We start from the raw sequence: 23,898 nt of genomic DNA, 5'->3' as shown, positions 1-23,898 counted from the left end.
GTCAGACTCCTCGCGTTCAGCCCTTCTTGCAGAGGGGACCTTGAAGCCATAAAGGCCTTCTTGGCCACAGCAGCGTGAAACCCAGGGCCTCCTCCGCGCACAGGTCCGTCTGCATCACATTCTTCTAGGAGAGTAAGCCCAGCGAGTGTGTTCTGGAAGTACTCCCACAGCTATTTTTCTTCTTCCCTACCAGCTAACAGGGAACCCCACCATGTCGGTTTCAAGGGTCCAACCCTCCAGGAAAGTGGACCCTCCAATCCCCACAATCATGGACAGGGGAAGAGGCAAGAGGGGTGCCAGGTTACAGGAACAGTGCTACAGTGCCAGCTCTGGAAAGGAGGCTGCCCACCTATCCATACCCCTTCTCCAGAGGGAGCAGGCCATAAAGCAGAGAGGCAGTGAGCTTAATTGAATTCATGTTTAATAATTACAGGCACCGTGCCCCCCCCTTCCCCCTGCCCAGGCAGCAGCAGGGGTGGTGCAGGGGCTGGGGCATATGCCCCCAGCAGCGAGGACGGCAGTCCCATGAGTGATTTTCAGAAAATAAAAAAGGACCCCAGGGGCAGGCGGTGGTGCCCCCCCCCCAAGACACACCAAATTTCAAGACTTTATATATAATATATCTCTGTGCCCCAGGGGGAGGTGAGGGACACCTGGCAGCATCCTGGAGGGGGGGCCCCAGGCAGCCCCACGCCATCCTGCCTCTTCAGCCATTTTATTAGCTCAGACACATCGCACTACAGGCACCCACTGCCACCGCCGCCGCTGCTGCCGCCCCCCCTGCAGTCCGGGCGGCTGGCCGGGCCATCCGAGTGTCCATGGGGCTCCAAGTCCCCGGCCCCACCCGCCCTCAGTTGTGGTCAGACTCCTCCTCCTCCGCCTCACGAAGCCACTTGAAGAAGGCTGTGACAGATTTAAGGGCCACGCCCTTGCCCTGTTGCTCAGCAGGGTCCTTGCTACTCTCCCAGCTGTAGAAGGCATCCTCTTTCACCACATCCTCGTCATACAGCGCATCAAAGAACATCCGAAGCAGGTCTGCAAGCAGGCAGGAAAACAGCAGTTAAGAGTTGTGCTGCCCACAGCCACCCCATTCCACTCCTGGGCTCCACTGTTCGAACAAGGGCCTGACCCACCATCCTGATATCTGTGTCTGACCATTCCAGAGTGACTAGGTGGGTCTCTAGAACAAGATGTTAATTTCATGATCGAAGAGACTAGTGCATAGTAACAAGTGACAGCAAAACCTTAAAACCTGTCCAAGATTCACCTCAGCAGCTTCACTCACAATATATTAAGAAAAACTATACAAAGAATTGGTACTCCTCATTTTGGGAATGATGTTAAGTCCCAGAACTATCACTCACCAAAGTCAAGGGTTTGTATCCTGGAACATTCAACAGCCCCCATCAAAGACCCTGGAAAACTATGGATCCCAATTTCTTCTCACTTTCCACACATCTCCTGAACATACATACCCTCTCTGGCCTTGACACTTAAATGTGCTGCATTCTTTCCCAGGAACATCCTTTCTCTTGTCACCTTCCCAGTGAATTTCTTTAGGCTCAACTCCAGCACCCCTTGCTCTGACCCTCTTTCTCCCCAACCTGGCTACTAATTAAGTCTTCCCAAGCACTTGTCCTATAAGCCCTGAACACAACCTATCCCAAAGCCCACACTTTTATAATCTTTCCAAAAGCAAAGGGACGCCAAGTTGTGAATATAATTTCTGGAATCTAGGCCTAGATGAAACACTGACAGCCATCTATGAGAAAGTGCAAGCCAGGATGTTTCTCAGGGTACACACATTCAAATTCACAACCACTGCTCTCCAGACCCACCCTACAGCAGCAGAGCATTTATCCCAAACTTGTGTTCCAAATCCCATGCACACCTACCCTGGGGATCCTACATAATCAATTATCCAGTCTGCCCTATATTTTCAAGCCCAAGTTTATCCCATCTAAACACAATGGGCCTCCTTTACAACCATTATCTCTTACACTCGAACAAAAGATTTTTGTCTTTGGACAAAAGATTATCTAAATCCAAAGACCTTGTCTACACTTAGCTATTTTCCTTTCTTCCTGTCTCAGTCAAGTATTACTCAGTCCTTTCCAATCCAGATTACCCTCTGCTCTACCAAATACTATTTATACCAGAGTGGCCTCCGTGTGTTTACACTCCAAAGGCCCTAAAATGTTCAGGTCTGTTCCTATGAACTCTCAAGCAGCATCTACCATCATTGACCACTTCCCGCTCCTAAAATTACTGTCCTTTGTTCAAAGCGCCGTCTTCCTCTGATCCCTACCTGTGGGTCCTTCACTTCCCTCAATGTTCTATCCTAGGATCTCATCACTTTGTCTCAGGCAATCTATATCCTCTGGTAACTTGCACATGTGTTACTCTGTGCCAGCTTCTCACAGATCAGCTGCCAACCCTGACCTCTTCCTTTCCAAATGAATTCCAATACCCAGCTGTCACCTGACATCTCTGATTACCTGGACCAGGGACCACAAAACTCAGTATGACCAAACTGGACTTGATCCAGTGTTCCTAACCCCATAGGGTAAATGGTACCACACTATCACCTCACCTGCTAAAAGCATCCTGAAAGTCATCCCTCTCTCATCACCTCTTTCTCTGACCCCAGTGTTACATTTTAACTGTAAGTACACCCTTCCTAGCTCCACTGCTACCAGCAAGTTTGAGCCACCAGCAACACAACCCGCTTCTAATTTGCCGCTCTTACCATGTTTACATTCATCCCATTTCAAACCACTCGTCCTACTAAATGGCCAGAATGAGCGAAAAACTAAAATCCCACAAAGCTTTCTCCTGTCCTTAAGCTGAAGGCTAAAACTCATCCCACAGCTCAGACAGCCCCGCATGACCTGGCCCCATGTCCATCTCTCCAGGCCCATCTTTCCTCACACACAACTGGCTGCTATGCTCAACCACACTGGCCTCCCTGAGCAATTCTTTTACCTTGTGTCAAGTCCTTTCTGCCTCAGGGCCTTCCTTTACACACACAGTTTCTTCAAGTATCCCCCTCCCATTTGTCATTTGGCTGCCATTTTCAATTCCCACTCATTATCCCTTACACTAGGTGTCCCCAGAGAGCACCCCACAGGACCCATGTTCTAACACTCATCACCACTGTGTTGTTAGACTCCATGCCAACACAAGACCTGTGTTCAACTTAATCACTGCCAATGTCCCAGTGTCTTAGCACATACCTATTTGCCAAATGCATAATCTCAGGCATGTTAACTAAGCCTCAGTCTCACAATATGGAAAAGGGGTAACAGCATCTACCTTAAACAACAGTTGTGAGAATTAAATGAAGGAAAGAAAAACCTCTCAGCCCCCTGCCAGACTGCAAGAGCATTCGGTACTTAGAAATCATTATTGCGGGCAGCCCGGGTAGCTCAGCGGTTTAGCGCCACCTTCAGCCCAGGGCCTGATCCTGGGGACCCGGGATTGATTCCCACGTCAGGCTCCCTGCATGGAGCCTGCTTCTCCCTCTGCCTGTGTCTCTGCCTCTCTCTCTGTCTCTCATAAATGAACAAAATCTTAAAAATAGAGAACTCAAAAAATAACTTTAAAAAAAAGAAAGAAATTATTATTGCAGGGCACCTGGGTGGCTCAGTCGGTTAAGCATCTGCCCTCAGTTAAGTCATGATCCCAGGGTCCTGGGATCAAGCCCCGTGCCGGCCTCCCTGCTCAGCAGGGAGCTTGCCTCTCCCTCTCCCTCTGTCCCTTCCCCTGGCTTGCTCGCTCTCAGAAATTTAAAAAAAAAAAAAAAGGCTGTATCACTTTTCACCTCCATGCTCAAGGCATCTAATAGCTGGCTAGGCACAAAAAGGGCAGTCAATTAACCTTCAAAGCTGAGTCTTAACTCCTTTCACTTGTAAGCAAGGAAACAAACAGTGCAGGGGAAAGCAAATAAACCACCAGGATGTTTTGCTCTCTGGGGACCACCCCCCTTTCTTGGGTTGAGACCTTTTCCACAACTGCCCCCTGCTCTCAGGCTATGCAACCACCCACACGCCCTGCAGCCTGATTCTTACTGGCAGGCTGTTCTAAGGTCACTACAAGGGCCTGGAGGGCATAGAGTGCCTGCAGCTCCTTCTGCTCATCACACAGGTATTTCTGTAGCAGTTTCGCTCGAGCTTTCAGCACCGCAACATCCACTCGGAGGGGCGTCTCAACTACAGGGAGGAAGACAGAGTTAAGTGGACTAATGCACCCTCACCCTGGTCCATAACTAGGAGGCAAAGACTAAAACTTCCCTCCCTCCATTTGTCCACTGGGCCCACCCTTGCCCCACCATCTCCCTGGCTCCTCTTACAGATAATTGCAGAATAGCAGACAGTTGTCATGAGGGCTCGAACTAGTGTGTTGGATGCTACCTGCTGCTCACTCAGGTTGGCCTGTGCAGAAGAGAAACAAATGGCCCTAGAGTTCAGAACTATGCCCCTACCCGCACACCAAGAACTGCCTCTCCTTTATTCGTCTCTCCCAATACCCAGGAGAAACATACCTCTATCCAGTCAAACACCCGCTGGTTACTGCTGCCCTCCTTCAGCAGCTTCTCCAACTGTCTGTTCAGCTCCTCGGAGGAGAGCATCCTTTGGCCAGGGGCTTCTGACTCCTCACCCAAGGTATACTCCACCTTCTAAATAAGACCCACAGTCAGGAGGTTAAGTGTACCACGTAAGTGTGCTGAAGCAAGAGGAAGAAGAATGGCCAGTCCCAAATGCTAGAATTAATCTAACTCTAGCCGCAAACCTGATCAGCGACGAATGCACTGACATCCTGGCCTTCAGGTAGGAATTCCTTCCAGCTGAGTCCAGCCTCTCGCCACATCATCCCCACCTTTTTGGGACCCTAGAAAATACAAGAACAATTTAGCAACCTTCTCTCCCTCCAAGACCTAGCTCTGCAAATGTCACCCAACAAATATTTACTACAAGGTCACTATGTGCCCACTAGGGGCTTCAGGATGTTACAGAAGTACCGAAAAGACACCATCTATCCATGCCTACAGGCTAGTACCAGATACAGATATCAGCCAATAATCACTCAAAGACACAAGAAATCACCTACCACAGTGCTAGGAAATGGCAAGGGCAAGGAGGAATAGCCTAAGAGCCTCTAGAGAAGAGGTCAATTAGCTTTCACAGGATTACCTTTACTGAGAAAGGTAAAACACCAAATCCAAATACCTCAACTTAAGCCTTCCACACTCCTCTACACTTCTTTTTCTAGAATAGCTTAGTTTTTCATTATTCCAAGCTATAACAAATGTTCATGAGACAGGACATCTCACAAATAATAAGCCTTTTTGGTTACCAAGTCCAAAAAATTTAAGCAGCAGATAAATCCCCCCACACAACCCCAAGGCAAATCAGAAATCCTCACAAACAGTCTGAGCCCATTTTCTGTGAAGGGACAAGAGATTCCAGAGGCATTACTCTATAATAACAGATATTCAGGGGTGCCTGGGTGGCTCAGTCAGTTAAGTGTCCGCCCTAGGCTCAGCTCATCATGATCTCAGGGTCCTAGGAACAAGTCCTGCCATCGGGCTCCCTGCTCAGGAGCTTCTGCCTCTGCCTCTCTAGATCTACCAAATAAATAAAATCTTAAAGTTCTATGTGTATAATAACAAATATTCAGAATGACATTAATCCTTAATAAGACTACCATACTTCACAAATTTTAAAAATGCTCATTCTGAGGCCACTAAAACGAAGTCCTCTCACAGTTGATATATTACATTTAAGCAAATGATCATGTCTTTTCTTTACTAACAGGGTAGCAATAACATATCCCACAACCTGCTGTACCACAGATTCAATGAAATACACACTAGTTCAACATGCCTCTCTCTTTTTTCAAATACAGACTATCCTAACACAGGTTTCTACCTAAAAGGATTAACAGAACACTGAAATAGCAATTCTTTTCCACTCATTGTCCAGGGCCCAGATCCTGGGGGCAGCTACTATACTCTATAAAGTGCTCTTCCCAGCTCTCACTGCCACAGAGTGCCCCGCCCACTGGCCTTTCCGGTCTCTCTGCTATGACATTTGCTAGATACCACTTAACTTTTACAAAGCAGTTTCAGCAACTTTCTGGGAAGCTTTGTCATGAACATTATTACCAAAGAGAAACTCCTTTGCAACCTCACAGTACTCAAGGCACTCCATTTCTACTATTTTATTTCACGCTTTGCTTCACACTGTTTTTATTAAGCTGTCATTTCTTACTTTTCTCTTCCAGCCAGTTTCCTAACTGTGTTTTATTCAATGTGCTATCCCCAGTGCCTACTATGTGGTTGGTACATGTTTAAAAAAAAATGTTAGTTGAATGAATGATTGATTGAATCAAAGAATCAATCAAGGGCTTAGGGTCTCAGACTGTCACTGTCCTCCAGTCTTAGCCAGAACTCATGACAGGAACTGGTCTGAGAGTGCCAGCGCCAGCCTCGACATTTCCTTTCTCAGGTACCAACACAGCACCACCCTCGCCATTAACCCCATCCCACCAAAGGACCATGAGCCATCAGGGTCACAGCAACTGGCCAAAAGAGCATGGTCGGAAGAGAAGTCTCTACACATCACCCCCAAAAGGCTCTTACTTACCATACTTTTGCATAGGAGCCCCAGGATCTCCAGCAACAGAGAAGCAGCTTTGCCCAGGGGTCTCAGAGGTTTTGTAATCTCCCTATAGAGAAAAAAAGGAAATTACAGAGTGTTAATGGCTCACTCAGTCAGTACACTGCCCCATCCCTCCCCAAATCCAGGCATTGAACCTGCCATATGTACTCCCCCTCCCCAGCTTTCTTCTTGTCTTTACCTCCCCTGAATCCCCAAAGGGGGCTTACCTGAACAGCTCCCCCATAGGTACCCCACCTTCCTGCAGAATGGGCGTTATGAGTTCTGCTAGGTAGAGCCACACGTGGGGGATGTCAATTTCCATGTCTTCAGCCAATTCTAAGATTTCATACAGCCTGCAAATGGAATTCAAAGTCAGGGCATTCTAGGGGCACCTGGGTAGCTCAGTCAGCAGAATATCTGATTCTCGGTAATCAGCTCAGGTCATGATCTTGGGGTCCTGGGATTGAGCCCTGTCTAGCTCCATGCTCAGTGGGGAGTCTGCTTGAGGTTTCTCTCCCCTTCTACCCCTCCTTCCACTTGCCTGCCTGCCCTCCCTCCCTCTCAAATAAAAATAAATCTTTTAAGGAGAAAGAAATCATACATTCTAGGAAAGGTAAGCTGGACCCCCACCATCCCTCTGGGGCAAGATGACATTGTTAAAGGATCCACTGTGGAGACCCTCAAGAACACTTCCTAGACATGGGGCAATTATCTCAAGCCAAGGCCACACTTTTGTCCTTACATGGTACACTCTACCCCTGCCAAAAGTAATGCTAACCGGGATGGCTATACTCTCATCCAAGGTTCCACAGATCCTACACAAAGAAAGGAAGTCTGTGGGATGTAAAAGTAGAAGGCCCTCAGAAGACATACCCTTGGTAGTACTGAGCAGTGGAGAGGTGCCCAGCAGAGAGCAGCTGGTGCAGCAGCCGCCCCATATGCTCACGAGCAATGGTGCTGCGCTCCAGTGTTGACTCAATGCCATGTCGCACAAAGATGAAGAGCAGGGAGGGTGAGGCCAGCTCCTGTACACACTGCACTGCCTCCTGCAGGAGTGTGGGCAGGAGGGAGAGGGCAGTCACTGTCTGGTCCTAACCCCACACTCCATGCATGTCAGCACATGTCCCTCCCTGGCCACCCTGCTGTCACTGAGACACCTCCCACTGCCTACCTTCATATCATTGAGATGGAGATATTCCTCAATGATGGCCTTGGATTTCTTCTCCAGCTCTTCCTCAGAAAGCGCAGCTTTCGGGGGACTCACTGGGGGCAGGGTGGCTTCTCGCTTCACTGAAGGGGGGAGAAACAGATCAGAGACTCTTCAGTTCCAATTTTCCTAGCAAGAAAGACCTGGAGCTCTGAAGACTGGAGGCTGGCTAGTCCCAAACCCACACCTTACCTTTCCCTTCCTCTCCCGGTCCCTTACCGGCATCCCGCCCACGGTCCCGATCCTCTGTGAGGCTAGCTGCCTTGCGCAGTCCCTCAGGCTGGGAGGGCCGCTCTCTACTTCGCTCCTCCACTTCCTTGCTGAAGCTCCGCTTGGTGGCAGGTGTCCGAGAGCGATCGAGGCGGTCCCCACGGTCACCTCCCCGTTCACTCCGCTCTAGGCGGTCTCCCCGGTCCCCAGCTTTCTCACCTCTTTCCCGACTCAAACTACTCCTGGAGAAAAAACAGGCATGTCACCTCTCACCTGTACTGCCTAGGCACTCTCCTGTAGAACTTTCCAACAAGCTCAGCAATCATCAGGCATAGTTCCTGGAATCTGGAATGTGCCCCCATCTAGCCATGGACTATGAGCATTACAGATGTGAGGATTCCTATGGCAACCACCAAAGCCCAATCCCAGTACTCCCCACGTGAAAAACAAAGACACTCGCAGGGGAAGCCTCACCTCTGTACCACACGTCTGCTGTCTGTGCTTTCTGTAGGTACTGCTTGTTGAAGGGCTGAGAAGCGGTTCAAGGTACTAGTAGCTGGACGAGCAGCTTCTGATGCTGGGGAGGCAGAAAGCCCACATCAAAATCTCTTCCTACTTTCTTCCATTCCATCTCCTACTCGCCAGTTTAGGACACTTGGTCCTACTCCCAACATGAACACAGTTCATTCAGTCCCCCTCGTCCCAAGCATAAGCCTCCTGTTATTACCCAACCACTTTGTACAAAAGCCTCTCCTACAAATAAGGCTCTGCCCTCAAATAAGAGGATTCCTAGGCCCCCAGCTCCTTACGATGGCCTCAAGTACCTGCATCAGAGGGCTTGGCTCCTGAGCCTCCACTGCTGCCCTTGCCCCAGCTCAATCGCCCTCCAGGTGCAAAGAGCTGGTTGTTAGAATCAATGGAGCCAGGCTGTGGAAGGAAACGGGAGTGGAGTGGAGCATCAGTCTGATCTGGCCAAAGCCCATAGCTACACAGTAGCAAATGGCGTAGACCAGGAGCCAGGCAAACTTTTCCTCTAAAAGGCCAAATAGTAAATACTTAAGGCTTTGCATATCATATAGTTTCTATTTCAACCATTCCACATGGCCACTGTAGCACAAAAACAGTCACTCGCAATACTTAAGGGGAATGAATTTGGTCATGTTTTCTAATAAAATTATGCATGCTGAAATTTACATTTTGAGTAATTTCATTACTCAAATCATCCATTTTATTTTTTTCAACTGTTAAAACTGTAAAAGCCGCTTCTTAGCTGTGGAATGTAGAGAAGGAATGGGACAGATCTGCTGTGCGAGTTTGCTGGCCCAGACAGATGTGAATACATCTTCTTGAGCTGGCAGTCCTGTCTCTAGGAGTCTAACCAGTTAGTCCAAGAGGAAAGCCATCACCTTTTCAACCTCAGAAGTAAGGAGATGAAGATCCAAATCTATGTTCAATGCCAACTGATCCCTCTTTTCCCTCCAATGACCACTACCACTAGGTAGTGACACCCTCCAATACGCCCCCCTACCTTCGTGATCTTGGTGAGTCGTGAGGTGTCGATAGGGCGGCTGCCCTTGCTGATGGGGACTGTGTTCCAGCCACCATCATCCACAAGTGGGAGGCCACGACCTGGGACAAAGAGTATATTACAATAATGAGTAACTCCTAGCCCCCCGATCACCTGGGGCTACCCCCAGACCCCCTTCCTCAGATCCTCAGTTCCATCATGTGGTCTCAGTGGCCCAGACACGTGGCACTAACAAGAAGTCATCAGTGGAAAGTTTAACCCCTCACTCTGCCCCCTCGTAACCGGAGTCCCAAACTCACTAATGGGTGGGCCTGGAGGGCCACCCCGACGCTTGTCACTGCCCTTGGCCATTAGCTGCTGCACTTTTACGTGCTCCCAGTGCTCCTCCATCTCAGCCTCCTTGTGGATCTGGTCAATGGTCTTGGGACCCTGGTCCCCACGGCGTGGCACCCAATTGCTCTGTGGGGACAGAATGCCAGTCACAAGATAATCATATCAGAGGGCCAGACCAAGCAATGTTGGATACGCATACAGGCAGCAGACCAGCAGTGAGAAGGAGAGGACACACACCCGTCGCAGATCCAGCACGTCTTGCAGCATAAAGCGGATTCGGGATGAAGTCTTCTTTTCCTTAATGATTTTTTCCATCTGGTTGAAATACTGATCCATTCGGGGCTAGGAAGAAGCAAAAGGATCAGGTCAGGAGCTTGTGACACCTTACCTTCAACTGTAGGCCCGGCCCCTCTTTAGACCCTCAGGTCCATCACTGTAGCTCGATGACTCACACCCGGCAGCCCAACAAGGAGTCTGTCAGTGGACAGCAAGCCCCAGGCACTTGGCACTTCAGCCTGTCCCATTCCCCAACCCAAGACCCTCACCTTGGCTTTTTCAAAGTCCAGATCTTTGCCAATGGTAGTGAGCAGACGACAAAGGCATTCAAGGGACTCTTCATCATGATTCTTAAGTAGTTTAACCACACAGTCATGCATTATAGCCTCTGTTAACATCTTCAACTTAAACAACTCCCCAATAAACTTGATATTCCCTAAAGAGCGCCGCCGGGCTATGTCTCGAGCCTCTTCCAACTCTTCCTTCAAGCGTCCTCGTTCCTCTGCCTGACAGTTATAGGACAAAAATCCATCAAAAAGGTACCTAGCCACTGGGCTAAAATCCTTCTCTCCACTATCTAGATTCCTAACCCCAGCAGCAAGTATTCCTGTCTTAAGGCAGAGAAAATCCCCAAAACACCATCACCCCCAACTTCCATTTACTTCCCCACCCCCTATTCTATAGCAAAGTAGCATCTGGGTGGACTGTGGGGTTGGTGGGTTTTCTCTCACCGTGGCAGCTTCATCCATCTCTTTTTGCTTCTTCTCAAAAACCTCATCATCATCTTTGTCTTTTTCAAACTCTTTCTGACATCGATTCAACAACAGTTTTCGGAAGTTCACAGTCACCGTTGGCTTTTCTGTAGTGGGCACTTTCAGCTGTATGTCAAAGAGAGTATCACGTTAGTCCTGAGCAGGTAGGCCCTCCAAAAGTCTTTAGCTATCTAACCCAGGAAGATCCTCAGCTCCCACTCTGCCACCGCCTGGCTGCCATTAACAGCGCAGGCTGGAAGAGAACCAAGAAGCTGGACTCAAGGAGTCTTAGGAAGAGAAGTAGGAAACTAGACCACAATGTTTAGTAACAATGGAAACTAACCGCCATGAGGCAGCGGCACATGTTGGCATAGGCCACAGAGAAGTTGGGCTCTGAAATGGCCTTCTCGAAGATGAGGTCAATGACCCCTTTGAGGCGTTCCTCGGTGTCAATGGCCAGCTGCGTCACCTGCTTCATCAGCTGCTGGAACATCTGGGGTGTCAGCTTATTCAGGATGGAGCGCACCCTGCGGAACAGGTCCTGGTAGAGGGAACAGAGAAGACACAATCCAGTGAGGTTCTCAGAAGAGGTCGCTGGGAGGGATGAGAGAATGGTAAGGACTCAGATACTGGTGATAAGGAAGACAGAAATGAAGAGGACAAAATTGGCTCAGAGGACAGACTTTGAAGAGAAGACATGGAGAGCAAAAACAACACTGATCATTACCTGGGTTTTGCTGCCATCAGCATCCTCTTCCCCTCGATCCTTATCAGCGGCTGTCCGCTTGCTGCTGGGCTTCCAGGCTTTCTCTGCTTTGTTCAACTTTATATCTTCAGTCATTAACACTGTGGCAATGATCTTGCGGGGTTCCTTTCGGGGGCCTTGCTGAGAGCGCCGGGGTCCCAGACCAGCCTGCTAAGCAAGGAGTGAGGACGAGTGAAGACACAGAGCTAGTCAGCACAATCTGTGACACCGCCACCACACATCACTAAGGCAAATATCCTCCTTCTCTCCAAAAGACAAAGGAGCCATCCCCCAACTACCCTTGACCATCCGCCCCTCTCACCAGTCCCACTCACCGGCCCTCGGGGCAGCTCCCCACCTGGCCCACCCCTTGGGGGCCCACGGTTGCTAAGGGCTGGTCGGCCAACGTTGGCAAAGGAAGGGATGAAGTCTGGACCACAATTTATGCCTTGAAGTTTCGTGGGATCCAGTGGCCGCAGTGGTGTTTTATTGGCCTGCAAAGAAGACAGGGAAGGCATGAGAAACAGACTAGGGCTCTTGACTACTCTTTCAGGACCTCAGGCTCCTCCCCTAGCCAGCCAGCCCCAAATGACTCCTCCCCCTCAAGCCTACCAACCTTATCCAACACCACATCACTGATATGGGGCAATCCCTCCGGCTTCTGCATACTGGCAAAGATGAACTGAAAGCCAAGCAGGAACTCACGGTCATAACGCTTTTTCTCCTCAAGGTTTAGAGGCTTCCACTGATCTACGAGGAAGACGAGATGAGCGAATCATACCTTTGTCTCCCGGGGCCCTGGCAAGAATACCCAACCCTGCTCAGCCCTTCCTTCAGCATACCTGACTTATACTCATACTTCTGTTCCCCGGGCTGGATGTTCTCAGCATTGTGAATTTTGTCTTCCTTTGAATCCCAGGTCTCGTCTGCTTCCTCAGGCCTCGGCGGTCCACTGCTGCCCTCAGGCTCCGGGCCAGGACTGGTGCCAACAGGAGGCTGATTTTCCACTTCTGGTACTCCTGGGCTCACCTGTAGGTCACACGTAGGACACGTAGGATATTTCATTTTGGTTGCAGTATGACTAGTGTTCATACCCAAACTCTGTCCTCTCCCCTCCATTACTTTCTGCTCCTTTACCTCCTTGAAGGCATCTAGAAGGTCTCCCACAGCCTCCTTCTTATTGAGCTCCTTAATTTTCCGTCTCTTCTTTGGCACAGACACCGCCACTATTTGGGAGGTTAAAAAAAAGAAAAAAAGTGGGAATAATTTATGGAGTACCCCTACTCCCTGGGGAAATAAAAAGCAGCAGCTACTCCACAGTATTTCATCTTTCCATCATACCCACCCCAGACTATTAAAATCCCTTAATCTTGGAATTTTATCTCTTAGGTTCATCAAAGGGTTTCTATGACCCAGACACAGTGCCACACAATTGAGAGATCATCAATGAAAAGAAAGAAAAAACAAAAAACAAAAAACACCTTTCAGCCCAACCCACTTGCACCATCCAGCCACACCTTACCTTGGGTGGTAGCTGCTGCCTCTAAATTCTGAGACAGGTGGGCTGCAACAGGGGTGCTCTCTGGGGGGAGAAGTTCCTCTCCTCCCTTCTGAGCCTCAGCATCTCCAGCTTCTCCTTCTTCCTCCTCTTCTTCCTCTTCCTCCATTTCCTCCTCCTGAGCTGGGGAAGTAGCTGGAGGAGCCATAGCTGGAGTGGCAGAGAGGACGGTGGGGGGAGCCACTGATGCTGTAACCTCCTTGGCCTGCTCCTTTGGCTCACTGACTGGGCTTAAGTCCACAGCTGGTGGCGAGGGGGCTCCGTTGAGCAGTTCCTCAGGTTGGGCAGTTGGAGCAATGGGCGTGGGGGATTCGGAAGGACAAGCTGGGGGAGGGAGAGGAGCAAGCTCTGGGCTCGACTCCACCTCTGGTTCCAGATCCTCAGATGGGACCATGCCATTAGGTTCAGGAAGAATTTCCTCTTTGTGAGATGCAGAGGGAGTGGGAACCTGGAGAGGACTGGAAGAGAACTCAGATTCTGGAATCGGTTTGCTAAGTGTCACTTCTACTTCCAGTATGGGTTCAGCGAGGGGAGTGGGTTCTGGAGAGAGGCAATATGGCTCCCCAGTTTCACGGGGCATGGGGGTGGATTCTTCTACAGACATTTGGATCATCCCCGTTGTCACAGTGTCCCCAGGAATGGAGAGGACTGCGAGATTAGGCTCAGACCCCGGTTCCAAGATTGGGGGTGGTGATGGGGTCGGACAAGGTGATGAAGGCTGGGATTCTGAAGGGCTGTGTTCTGGGCCAGGCAACCCCGGCCGGCTCCCAATGATTGCTCCCTGGGACCGGTCATCTACACCACAGGAAAGACAAATCATTAAAGGCAGGTCACTACTTTTTTCCTCCTCCTGCCAGCCAAGACATTCCCAGCCTAATACCCCTGCAACATTCTCCTACCTAAGGCCTTTCCCCTTCTCACCCCAAATCTGGCCCACTTGCAAAATCCCACTACCTAAAACCCAAGTCATTCTTCTCTGGCACCCAGGTCAAGTTACTCTACCTCCTTAGCATTTGAAATAGTCACACTCCTTTTCCCCATAAAAGCTCTGCCCCACCTGCTTACCTACCTGGCCGGACAACAACAGCAACCTGGGGTGTCTCCCCATTAGCTTGAGGCTCCAGACCACCTCCCGTCTGCAGGACACAAAGGGTTACCAAAGTTTGCCCTGAAGAGGCCCACAACCCTTCTCTATTAGAGCCATTTCTACTTTCACTCTGCCTAAAAATCCACGGAAAACAGGGAAATAAATCCTTTCATTGAAAGAGAAGATCAAAGAACGTGGGAACTCAGGTCAGAACAGCCATCCTAGGCAAGAGCCTCGCTCAAAGATCAGACAATACCTGGGGAGGGGTGGGTGTGGAGGCGGTGCGGGCCCCAGACATGATCTCCTCCGTGATATCCTTCCCTCCTTGGTTTGGATCTCGAATTCGGATCTGGGGAAAGAAAGCTCCGGGATGAGTGGAAAACCAGGAGGAGCCCACCTCTCCACCCTGCCCCACTCCTAAGACTCTAGGCCAACCCCCCACCCCCCACTGGGTAGCAGGTGGGTGGGTGCCAGAAACCCCATGAGTTCTACTGTTAACCCATCTAGCTAATCTTGTACTCCCTACCTTGGCCCCCACCCCTAAGAGACTCTTGACCTCACAGAGCAGTCCTGTACATCACAATGCCCCTCCCTCCCTCAGCCCTGCGCCACCAGCAGTCCCCAAGTCACTGGCTGCACACCATGGGGCCCAGGACCCCCATCTAGCACCCAAGCAGCTCACTTGTGGCTAGTCGGCCTGATCTCTGGGGGCAGGGCCCAGATCCAGTGGGTGGAGCCAGGGTGACTCAGCGGCTTCCCCAGCCCTGGCACCCTATTCTGGGCACCACGCCCAGGGCTTGAGGATTGAGCAGAGGCGGAGGCCTCAAGAGCTTCCAGGACTGGGAGGTGGGGGGTGGGGCCACAGAAAACAAACCATTTCCAAGACAAGCCACCAGAAACCCAAAACCAAGCACAGATCTTATGGACCCCCAGAACCTGGGTCTCTCAGGAACTCCTGCAGCACTAGCCTCCTCAGTCTTCCCATGAGCTACTTCTACACTGAAGTCTTAGTACCTTACAAAGAATCTGAGCGCTTCACAAACCTCCATTCTCTAACCACTCCCAGCTGAAGCTCTCCTTCCTCAACTTTCTGCTCCCTGACCCACAATGCGCTTGACCTTGATTCTCCCTTTCCCAGATGTCCCAGAGCCCCTTGCTGTTACTCACGGTCTTCCGCTCCCTCTTGGGAGCAATCTGGGGTGGCTGGTTCATCAAAACTGAGGCGGGGGCCACACCAGTGGGAAACTGCTGCACACCCTGGGCTGGGTAGTAGGCGCCAGCTTGAGGGGCAGGGGGACAGACACAGAAATGAAGAATGGTGGCAGCGTCAGGGCCCAACCATATACAAATGCCTGCTTGAATACCTCACACCTCCCATCTCAGAACCTCTCATCACCCACAGTCGGCCCCTTGCCCTGCCCCACCCGCCTCCCCAAGGGATTTAGGTGTCTATCAAAGCTGGGGAACCAGTCTGAACTGCGTTTACAAGAATTCCTGACACTGCCATACACACACCTTGTAGGCAGGCACTCCTTCTCCACCACATACCAGCTACCACTAGCAGGACTTCTGTTTCTCTTCTACCCTAGAAGGTATTATGTATGCCCCCCACCCCACCCCCAGCAACACACACACATGTATTCTGAGGGAGCAGTAACTACTTAACCTGAAACAGAATCAGGTCTTTGGCTGGGAATGAGAAAAACAGATTTGCCAACCCTGTTCCACTCAACCTGAGTCCAGTTCCAGTCTCCAGCCCTTTGCTAAGGGGCAAGGAAACAAAGAGTAACATTATGAACCAGGCCCAGGATGTGGAAAAATTAATTCCTTAAAGCAATGGTCTCCAAAATGGGATGTGTTCTTTAATCTCATCCATAATCTCCACTTGTTTTTGACAAGGAACATTAAGTGTGTTGTTTAAATGATGCATATGTATAAACAAACAAAAACATACATGTATTAGAGGTACATACTCAAAATTTTTCCTGATAGATGATCAAAAAATTTTGGAAACCACTGCCATAAAGAACAGACTAATCCTTTCCTAGAATATAAATGAAAAACAGCTACAAAAACTTCCCAAATTCACGTTACATGGGCTCCCACCAACCACGGAACAAGTGTCACTGGGAATGTTTATTAACAGGCCCCTCAAACTTGTATCTGATCCTATATTCTTTGGCATGGCAAGGAATTCCAATTCTCATCAATAGGATAAAATGCTCCCTGCTCCACCCCCCCTACGCACCCAACACCAGTTATATATTAAGCACCAATCTCTACTACCTACTAACCCTATCATTTTTAGATCAAGAAATAAGGCTAGGAAGGATCTAGGAATTTGTAGGTGAGTTTAGGTGCTCCCTGGGACTCACTCTCACCTGACTCCTTCCCCTGCTTACCGTAAGTCCCAAACTCTGTAGGGCTTGCACTCGGATAGAAGCCTGGGGCTCCTGGCTGTACAGGATACTGCTGTGTCGGGACAACATATGTGGAACGCCCCTGGTGGGGAAGGGGGAAGAGGAGGGGAGAGGAGTTGAGGGAGCTATGAGTACCCTATCAGGCCAAAGAGAATGCAGAGCAAGACAGGACAAGCCAACTGTGGGCAATGACCAGAAGAAGTCCCACCTCTGGAGAAGAGATGGGACTGGAGGATCAGGGTAAAGGGAGAGGAGGATTGAGGTTTAAAGGTTCCATGGCTTCCAGCCCCCAAGCCTCCAACCTCACCTGTCCAGGGATGTAGTAGGCCCCTTGGGAGGCTGAGTAGGAGATCTGGGAAGGGATCATCATTACTTGGGATCCAGCAGGGTAGACATGGGCAGCTGGGCCAGGGCGGGCGGGGGCTGCACTCTGCACTCGGGTGGCTGCACTGCTCGGGGGCTGGGCCCGGCTAGGGTAGAAGTGCTGTCAAGAGGGAGGAAGGCAGTTGGCGTTGGGAAAGGGAGGAAGTGGACATCCAAAATGGCCACTCCGCCATGTCTCTAGTCTGGAGAAAAATACTGGGGGCTTTGGAGCACGGGGGCCAATCCTCACCCACTTAACCAAACTGATGGTTAGGTGGCCTCTTGTACTCACACATACCCTCCACACTGAGGTATGCGCTTTGCACTCCACGAATATTTACTCCCTCACTACCGTGAATACTCATGTCACCTCTACCAGGCTACCCCTCTGCAAAGGCTTCCTAACACCCAGATGCATCATGCCCAAGTAAAGCCCTTTTGAGCAACATACTCCCCAGCATGCATTGCTCCACCCTAAGGTACAGAGGAGCTAACCACTAACATGCAACAGTCTCCCAGTTCCCAGATTTGCAATCTGCAAGATCTAGCCTCTAGCATGCATCAGTCAGTGTCAGACTGAGAACCTTAACAGCAAACATGTCCCCACCCTGAAGACCCCCCAGTCCCTGTGTCTAGCCCTTGACTAGGGTAGAGGTGAAGGGTGAGACCGTGAGAGGGTCCAGAATTAGCAAAGGGGTATTACCTGCAGAGACCTGAATCCTCCCTGAGAGCACATGGGGACAGGAGAGAAGAGAATTATCCCCAAGGTGATGAGAGAGAAAACAATGAAGGAAGTAGGACAAGAATGTCCCCACTTAGTGAGGAAGAATTTAGGGAACAGAGAAAGGCAAGAACCAGATGGAGTGTTTATCTCGCCACAGTCCAAAGAGAAAGAAGGGAAGGGGAGCGGAGCGGAGCAATCACAACCTCCCAGGAAAAGGAGGAAATAGGAACAGGAGTTGGCAGCAGGGCCCGAAGCGCTGCTCCCAATTCTCAAGGCACCAGGACCCCTAGTAATGCCACCCCCACCGACTACATACTCCCCAAGGGGCCAGCCACCGTAAGTAATCAACAGCACAAAGTGCAGAGCCGCATGAAAGAACACAGAGCAACTGTCAGGAAATTGGGGCAGGTACAGGGCCTCCACAGTTTCCATCCTCGGCCCGAACTGGCCTAACCTTTCCATGGCTCCCACCCAGGCCCCCTACTCCCCTCCCCAGAGCCCCTCACCTGGCGGGGCTGAGAAGGCGTGTTCATTTGTGTCGCTTGTGGCGTACTGAACACCACCGGTGCTGTCTGCCCCGGGGGAAACGCAGGCTGAAGGGGGGAGACCAGAGTTCAGCAAGAGGGGAAACCCGGGTGGGGCAGAAACCTAAGCTGGTAAAGTAAGGGGAGCAGACCTGTGGCAAGAGCTTCAGCAGTCCACATGCCCCCTCTTCCCCATGACAGCCCCTGGGAACAGCCCAGGGGCCCTGTCTCAATTTGGCAGCAGGAAGCTGCACTTTGCCCTGACACAGATGGGGGTGGGAAAATCCAGAGGTTGGAACCTGTTCCTGACCAGCTGCCTGATCTCCCCCACCCCCACCCCAGTCTCTGCTAATTCCTCCCTAATTACCTGTGGGAGTCCAGGGGATGGGGCAGGTGGGGGGCCTGTGGGCTGTGGAGCTTTGTTCATTTCATTTGGTGCCACATCAGGGTCCCCCCAGCACCTGTTGGGAAAGAGTGGAGCTCGGAAAGGGGAAGGGACCCAAGCTGAAGGCAAGCGGAGTGGGGGAAGGGTTGAACCAAGGGCTGGGTCCCACACCGAGTCCCGGAGGTGCGACCGGGGTGAAGGAGCAGAAAAGATCCAGCTTACGTCCCCACCAACACGTTGTCAAACCCGCATCACCTCCAACCACCCCCCTGGTCTGCTCAAACAGCCCCCTCACTCACCCCCTCGGTTAAGAATAAGTCCACGGTGCGGCCTACAGGTTCTGGGCATCCGAGGGCCTGGGGTTGGGAGGTGAGGGGTATCAACCTGGCTCCGCGGGGCCCAAGACCAACCAGACCGGAAATTCCAGGTCTCGCTGGCACCAGGCTCCCGGATCACAAACGGAGCTAGCAGCTTCGGCCGTGGTGTCCCCACCCCCCACCTGGGGACACCGGGTTCGGGGCCAGGCCCGGGGGCACACAAGGCACGCCTGCTGCGGGTGGCCGCGGGGGCGCCCGCACGGGGCCGGTCGCGAGGCCTGCCGCCGCCCAGGACTGGAGGCCAGGAAGGGCGGGAGTCGGGCCCTAAAAGGCCAGGCGGGCGGCGGCCGAAGAGAAGCCGGTTCCTAGCAAGCGAGGGTCGGCCCGGAGGGCGGGCGGGGCCGGGGGCTCCTCCCTGCCCGCCGCTGCCGCCTCCCTCCCCTGCGCCCTCCCTGCGCAGCGCCGGCCAGTGCCAAAGAACAACGTGTCACTTCCCGGCGGCCGGGCCGCAAAGGGGGGAGGGGGCGGTGGGCCGGGAGCCGCGGTGCCTGCGCCCGCGGGGCCCCCTCGGGTCAGGCCGGGGTGGCACCTCGCGGCCGGCGAACCCGGCGCCCCAGCAGCCCGCGGGGACCGCACATTCCGGCCCCGCGCTCCCCCACCCCCACCCAGCAGCCAGGCCGGGCCAGGCCGGGCACACGTGGGCCAGGGATCGGGCCCTGGCGGGCCGGGGCCCGGGCTTGGGCCGCGGGGCCAGGGCGCCGGGGCGGCGGCGCAGGGTGGCCGGTCCCGGCCCGGATGGCGGCGGATGCGGGGGGAGGGGGTGGGGGGGCCGGGTCGGGCCCGGACATGGCGGCTTTACCTTCAGTCTCCTTCAGTCCGCGCGGCCGAGCCCCACGCAGCCGCACAGACGTAGTCCACAACCATTTCCGGCTCCCCGCACAGATCCCGCTCGGCGGCCACCGCTTCTCCGCAGGCGCAGCCGGCGCCCCCACGTGACCGGCGCAGGGGGCGGAGCCGCGCCCGGCGCCGCGGAGTACGGCCCGCTCGCCCCGCCCCGTCACGTGACAGCCGCTGCCCGCCCCCTTGTCCCCTCCCGAACTTTGGAACTTCCAGACCGACCCCCCTCTGCGTCTCTATTCCGCGGTTCTTTTAGTTCATTCATTCTTTGAACGGGCATTTATTGAGTGCATGCTAAGTACCAGGCGAGGTGCTGGCGGGGGAGGGAGGGCGTGCTGAGAATGCCGAGATTTGTTACTCGGTCCTGCCTAAATAAGTCACGATACAAATGCGCAAAGAAGTACACACTGGGCAGCCTTTGAAAATAAAGCGATTGAAATACTTACTAAGTTGAATGCGAGGCTAAAAAGGATTGAAACATTTTAAGGAACTAGTTAAGAGTCGATCTTTTGCTTTACAGAGATCAGCCACTCCCAGGGAGGGACAGAAGTCAGTCACGGAAAATTCAGAATAACGAAGGAAGAAGTAATCCCAAAATTCCTGCCCTGCAGCCAAAAGACTTTTGGCACCCGGAGGAATCGCCCTAGAGCCAAATCCAGGTACTCAGATATCCGAGGTTTTAATCCAAACCCTACTTCCTGGCCAGGTCACTTACTACCTACTATTACCTATTCTTGTAAAATGGGAAGGCTGGAAACCAGGCAGTCTGGCTCAAGTACGAGCTTTTAACCGCGGTGCTTTCTCTCACAATAACATCCACACTATTGGATTGTGAAGATTAGAGTTAATTTATGTGAAAAGGGCTCGAAACGGTGCCTATGTGCTTACATACGTGGCAAAGACACTCTTGTGCACGATCTGCGGGTGTGCATGTGTGTATGTGCACACATACAATCTCAGAAGAAAACATTTTCTCTGTACCAATGATAATGTGGTCAATTAATATATATGACCTATGTGATCTCAATCTTCACAATTTTCTATAAAAACAGATTGCATTGGAGCACCTGAGTGGCTCAGTGGTTGAGTGTCTGCCTTTGGCTCAGGCGGTGATCCTCCTGTCCTGGGATCGAATCCCACATCGGGTTCCTTGCAGGGAGCCTGCTTCTCCCTCTGCCTGTGTCTCTGCCTCTTATTTATTCACAAGAGACAGAGAGAGAGAGAGAGGCATGAGTGAATTATTCACTCTCATGAGTGAATAAATAAAATCTCTTAAAAATTGTGTTGTTCTTACCGCTGTATATGAGGACCTGGAGCTCCAAAGGACAGCAAAATAAATTCATGCAGGAGGAATCATAGTGAGTGAAAATGCAGATCTAGCGTTCTCTGACTCTTCATTCTGTGACTACTCTTCTCATTTCTTTCTCCCTAAGCAAGCTAATATATAAAAATCAATTACTGCCCACCTGCCAATCTGTTCCTAACCTGAAACCTATCTCTCGAACTCCAGTTACAACAAGGTACCACTCCACCGGATCATCCCACCGGCATCTCAAGTTGTGTATGCCCACACAGGAACCTGTCATCTCTCCTTACTCAACGGTCCTTCACTGCAACTTTGTACATGTTAGTGCCCATGTATTCTTTTTTAAGATTTTATTTATTTATTTATCAGAGATTCACAGAGAGAGGCAGAGACATAGAGGGAGAATCAGGCTCCTTGTAGGGGGCCCAATGTGGGACTCAATCCCAGGACCCCAGGATCACACCCTGAGCCGAAGGCAGATGCTCAACCACTGAGCTACCCAGGCATCCCCCTGTATTCTTTTTTAATGAGTAGTGCCCAACCTGAAAACCTAGGATTCATCCTACATTCCTTCCCATCCATGTACTACCTCTAATCAGTCACTAGGTCCTCTTGGTATTTGCATCAAATTCAAGTCCTATTGATTTTACTTTTTTTTTTTTAATTTTATCTTTAAAAAAATCTTTCTTCTGCCCTTCCCCATTTCTAATGCCCTAGTTCAGGTATCTGTTTCCTTTGCCTGGTCTCCCAGACTCCATGGTGAGCTTCCTTACCCAGATAACTGATGTGACTTCCCTGCTCTTATTCAGTGGTCTCCACTGATACTGTCAATATCTTAGAACAAAGCTCTTCTATTTTTTTAAAGATCTTATTTATTTATTCATGAGAGACACAGGGTGGGGAGAGGCAGAGACACAGGCAGAGGGAAAAGCAGGCTCCATGCGGGGAGCCCGATGTGGGACTCAATCCTGGGACCTCAGGATCACACCCTGAGCCAAAGGCAGACACTCAACCACTGAGCCACCCAGTCCTCTCAACAAAGCTCTTCTAAACCTGATCTGAGGCTGTGTCTCTTTTACTATATCTCCTACCACACTTTTTCCTGGCCTTGCACACTTAGCAAACTATCCATGATTTCTGAAAATAAATAGCCTTACCGCCTGCCTTCTTTTGGTACGTCCTTAGCGATATTCTATCCTTTTCCTCTGGGCAGACTCATATTCCTCCAAGTCTCATTGCCCTCGAAATTCTCCCCTGACCTACCTGGGCATTTACGCTCTATTTCAAAGATTCCAGGGTACCTTCTTCACACCCCAGTACAGTATCTATAACAATGTATCACAATTGATTTCTTTTCCATTAAGTATGCTTTTTGAGGATAGGGTTTTGTTTTTTTTCCGCTATCTTTACATCTCCATAAACCAAAATAATGTCCAGCACAGAGTAAAACTGTTATTTGTTGATGAATGGTGAAAGGTTGACTCATTATGAAAATTTTATTCTAAAGCACAATAACTGATTTGAGAAAGAACTGTTCTTTTTTTAGACTATTTTGCAGCTTACAAATCCCTGTTTTTTTATTTTTTTAAGTTTTAAGTAGGCTCCACACCCAACATGGGGCTCAAACTCACAACTGAGATCAAGAGTCACATGCTCCACCAAGCCAGCCAGGGATCCTTGCGAATCACTTTCTAATTTATCTTTTTTGTTGTTGTTGTTTAAAGATGCATTAATTTGAGAGAGAGCAGAGAGGGAGAGAGAAAAAGAGAGAGAGAGATCATGAGCAGGGAGTGGGGTAAAGTGACAAGCAGACTTCCTGCTGAGCAGGGAGCCCAACATGGGGCTTGGGATCATGACCTGAGCTAAAGCAGATGCTTAACCATCTGAGCCACCCAGGTGTCCCTAACATCTTTTTTTAAGATTTTATTTTGGGGGCGCCTGGGTGGTGCAGTCAGAAAGCATCCGACTCAGGTTGTGATCTCAGGGTTGTGAGATCAAGCCCTGTGTTGGGTTCGGTGTCCAGTGCAGAGTCTGCTTATGTTTCTCTCTCCTCTCCCTCTTTCCCTCTCCATGACCCACTCTCTCTCTAAAATAAATAAGTCTTTAAAAAAAAAGGAAAATATTTTATTTTTTAAAGATTTTATTTATTCACAAGAGACAGAGAGAGAGAGAGAGAGAGAGAGGCAGAGACACAGGCAGAGGGAGAAGCAGGCTCCATGCGGGGAGCCCGACACGGGACTTGATCCCGGATCTCCAGCATCAGGCCCTGGACTGAAGGCGGCGCTAAACCGCTGAGCCACCCGGGCTGCCCGAAAACATTTTAAGTAATCTCAATACCCAACATGAGGCTCAAACCTACAGCCCCAAGATCACGTCATATGTTTCACCGACGGAGCCAGACATGTGCCCCTCTAATTTATCTTTACTTCACCACTGCTGGGTATCAGGGAAAGCAATGATCACATCCCCTTTTACAGGTAACAGAGGCTCACCAAACATGCTGATTTGCTCAAGACCACACAGGATCCCATTAACAAGGTTTGACGGGTCTACTGACTCCGAAGTCCAGTACTTCAACTTTTTACACAGGTTTTTTTTTTTTTT

At 50.8% G+C, this 23,898-nt stretch overlaps 1 protein-coding gene and 2 non-coding genes across 23 annotated transcripts; all 3 read right to left on the bottom strand.

Annotated features, from left to right (window-relative positions):
• Positions 1-404: 404 nt before the first annotated feature.
• On the bottom strand, positions 405-20,101 carry EIF4G1 (eukaryotic translation initiation factor 4 gamma 1). 21 transcript variants are annotated; one of them, XM_072807632.1, is made up of 34 exons: positions 19,951-20,101; positions 19,074-19,130; positions 18,757-18,850; positions 18,372-18,458; positions 17,845-17,865; positions 17,086-17,262; positions 16,761-16,860; positions 15,526-15,638; positions 14,615-14,707; positions 14,341-14,407; positions 13,236-14,066; positions 12,851-12,939; positions 12,556-12,742; positions 12,330-12,463; positions 12,049-12,207; positions 11,696-11,884; positions 11,312-11,509; positions 10,948-11,094; positions 10,486-10,722; positions 10,178-10,282; positions 9,907-10,066; positions 9,608-9,708; positions 8,904-9,006; positions 8,554-8,656; positions 8,062-8,321; positions 7,834-7,952; positions 7,536-7,708; positions 6,890-7,015; positions 6,648-6,729; positions 4,792-4,890; positions 4,544-4,678; positions 4,352-4,433; positions 4,071-4,211; positions 405-1,035 (listed from the first exon to the last, which is right to left on the bottom strand). In XM_072807632.1, exons 3-34 carry the CDS (start codon positions 18,814-18,816, stop codon positions 851-853), a joined length of 4,863 nt encoding a protein of 1,620 aa, XP_072663733.1. In that variant the 5' UTR covers positions 18,817-18,850; positions 19,074-19,130; positions 19,951-20,101; the 3' UTR covers positions 405-850. The 21 variants fall into 21 exon arrangements, with proteins under 21 accessions (XP_072663733.1, XP_072663740.1, XP_072663735.1 ...); XM_072807639.1 differs by having other exon boundaries at positions 8,089-8,321; positions 19,951-20,100; XM_072807634.1 differs by having other exon boundaries at positions 11,696-11,881; positions 19,951-20,100.
• Positions 9,783-9,858, bottom strand: LOC140622514 (small nucleolar RNA SNORD66). Its single transcript, XR_012022270.1, has one exon. It is a non-coding gene; the product is annotated as a small nucleolar RNA SNORD66 (small nucleolar RNA).
• Positions 13,095-13,165, bottom strand: LOC140622515 (small nucleolar RNA SNORD66). Its single transcript, XR_012022271.1, has one exon. It is a non-coding gene; the product is annotated as a small nucleolar RNA SNORD66 (small nucleolar RNA).
• Positions 20,102-23,898: the final 3,797 nt, after the last annotated feature.

The sequence above is a fragment of the Canis lupus genome, chromosome 31 (assembly GCF_048164855.1).
Source record: "Canis lupus baileyi chromosome 31, mCanLup2.hap1, whole genome shotgun sequence".
In the NCBI taxonomy this organism is placed as follows: Eukaryota; Metazoa; Chordata; class Mammalia; order Carnivora; family Canidae; genus Canis; species Canis lupus.
Note: the sequence above shows the minus strand (reverse complement) of the source record. Positions and strands in the feature narration are given on the sequence as shown.

What these genes read in the sequence shown, in the direction of transcription:
- EIF4G1 (XM_072807632.1), bottom strand. Translation starts at nt 18,816, where the DNA reads ATGAACAAAGCTCCACAGCCCACAGGCCCCCCACCTGCCCCATCCCCT. An exon ending in GGCAGCAGCTACCACCCAAG is followed by an intron (nt 12,940 to 13,235) that starts GTAAGGTGTGGC and finishes CCTCCCAAATAG; the next exon opens with TGGCGGTGTCTGTGCCAAAG. An exon ending in CCTATGGGGGAGCTGTTCAG is followed by an intron (nt 6,730 to 6,889) that starts GTAAGCCCCCTT and finishes TTTTCTCTATAG; the next exon opens with GGAGATTACAAAACCTCTGA.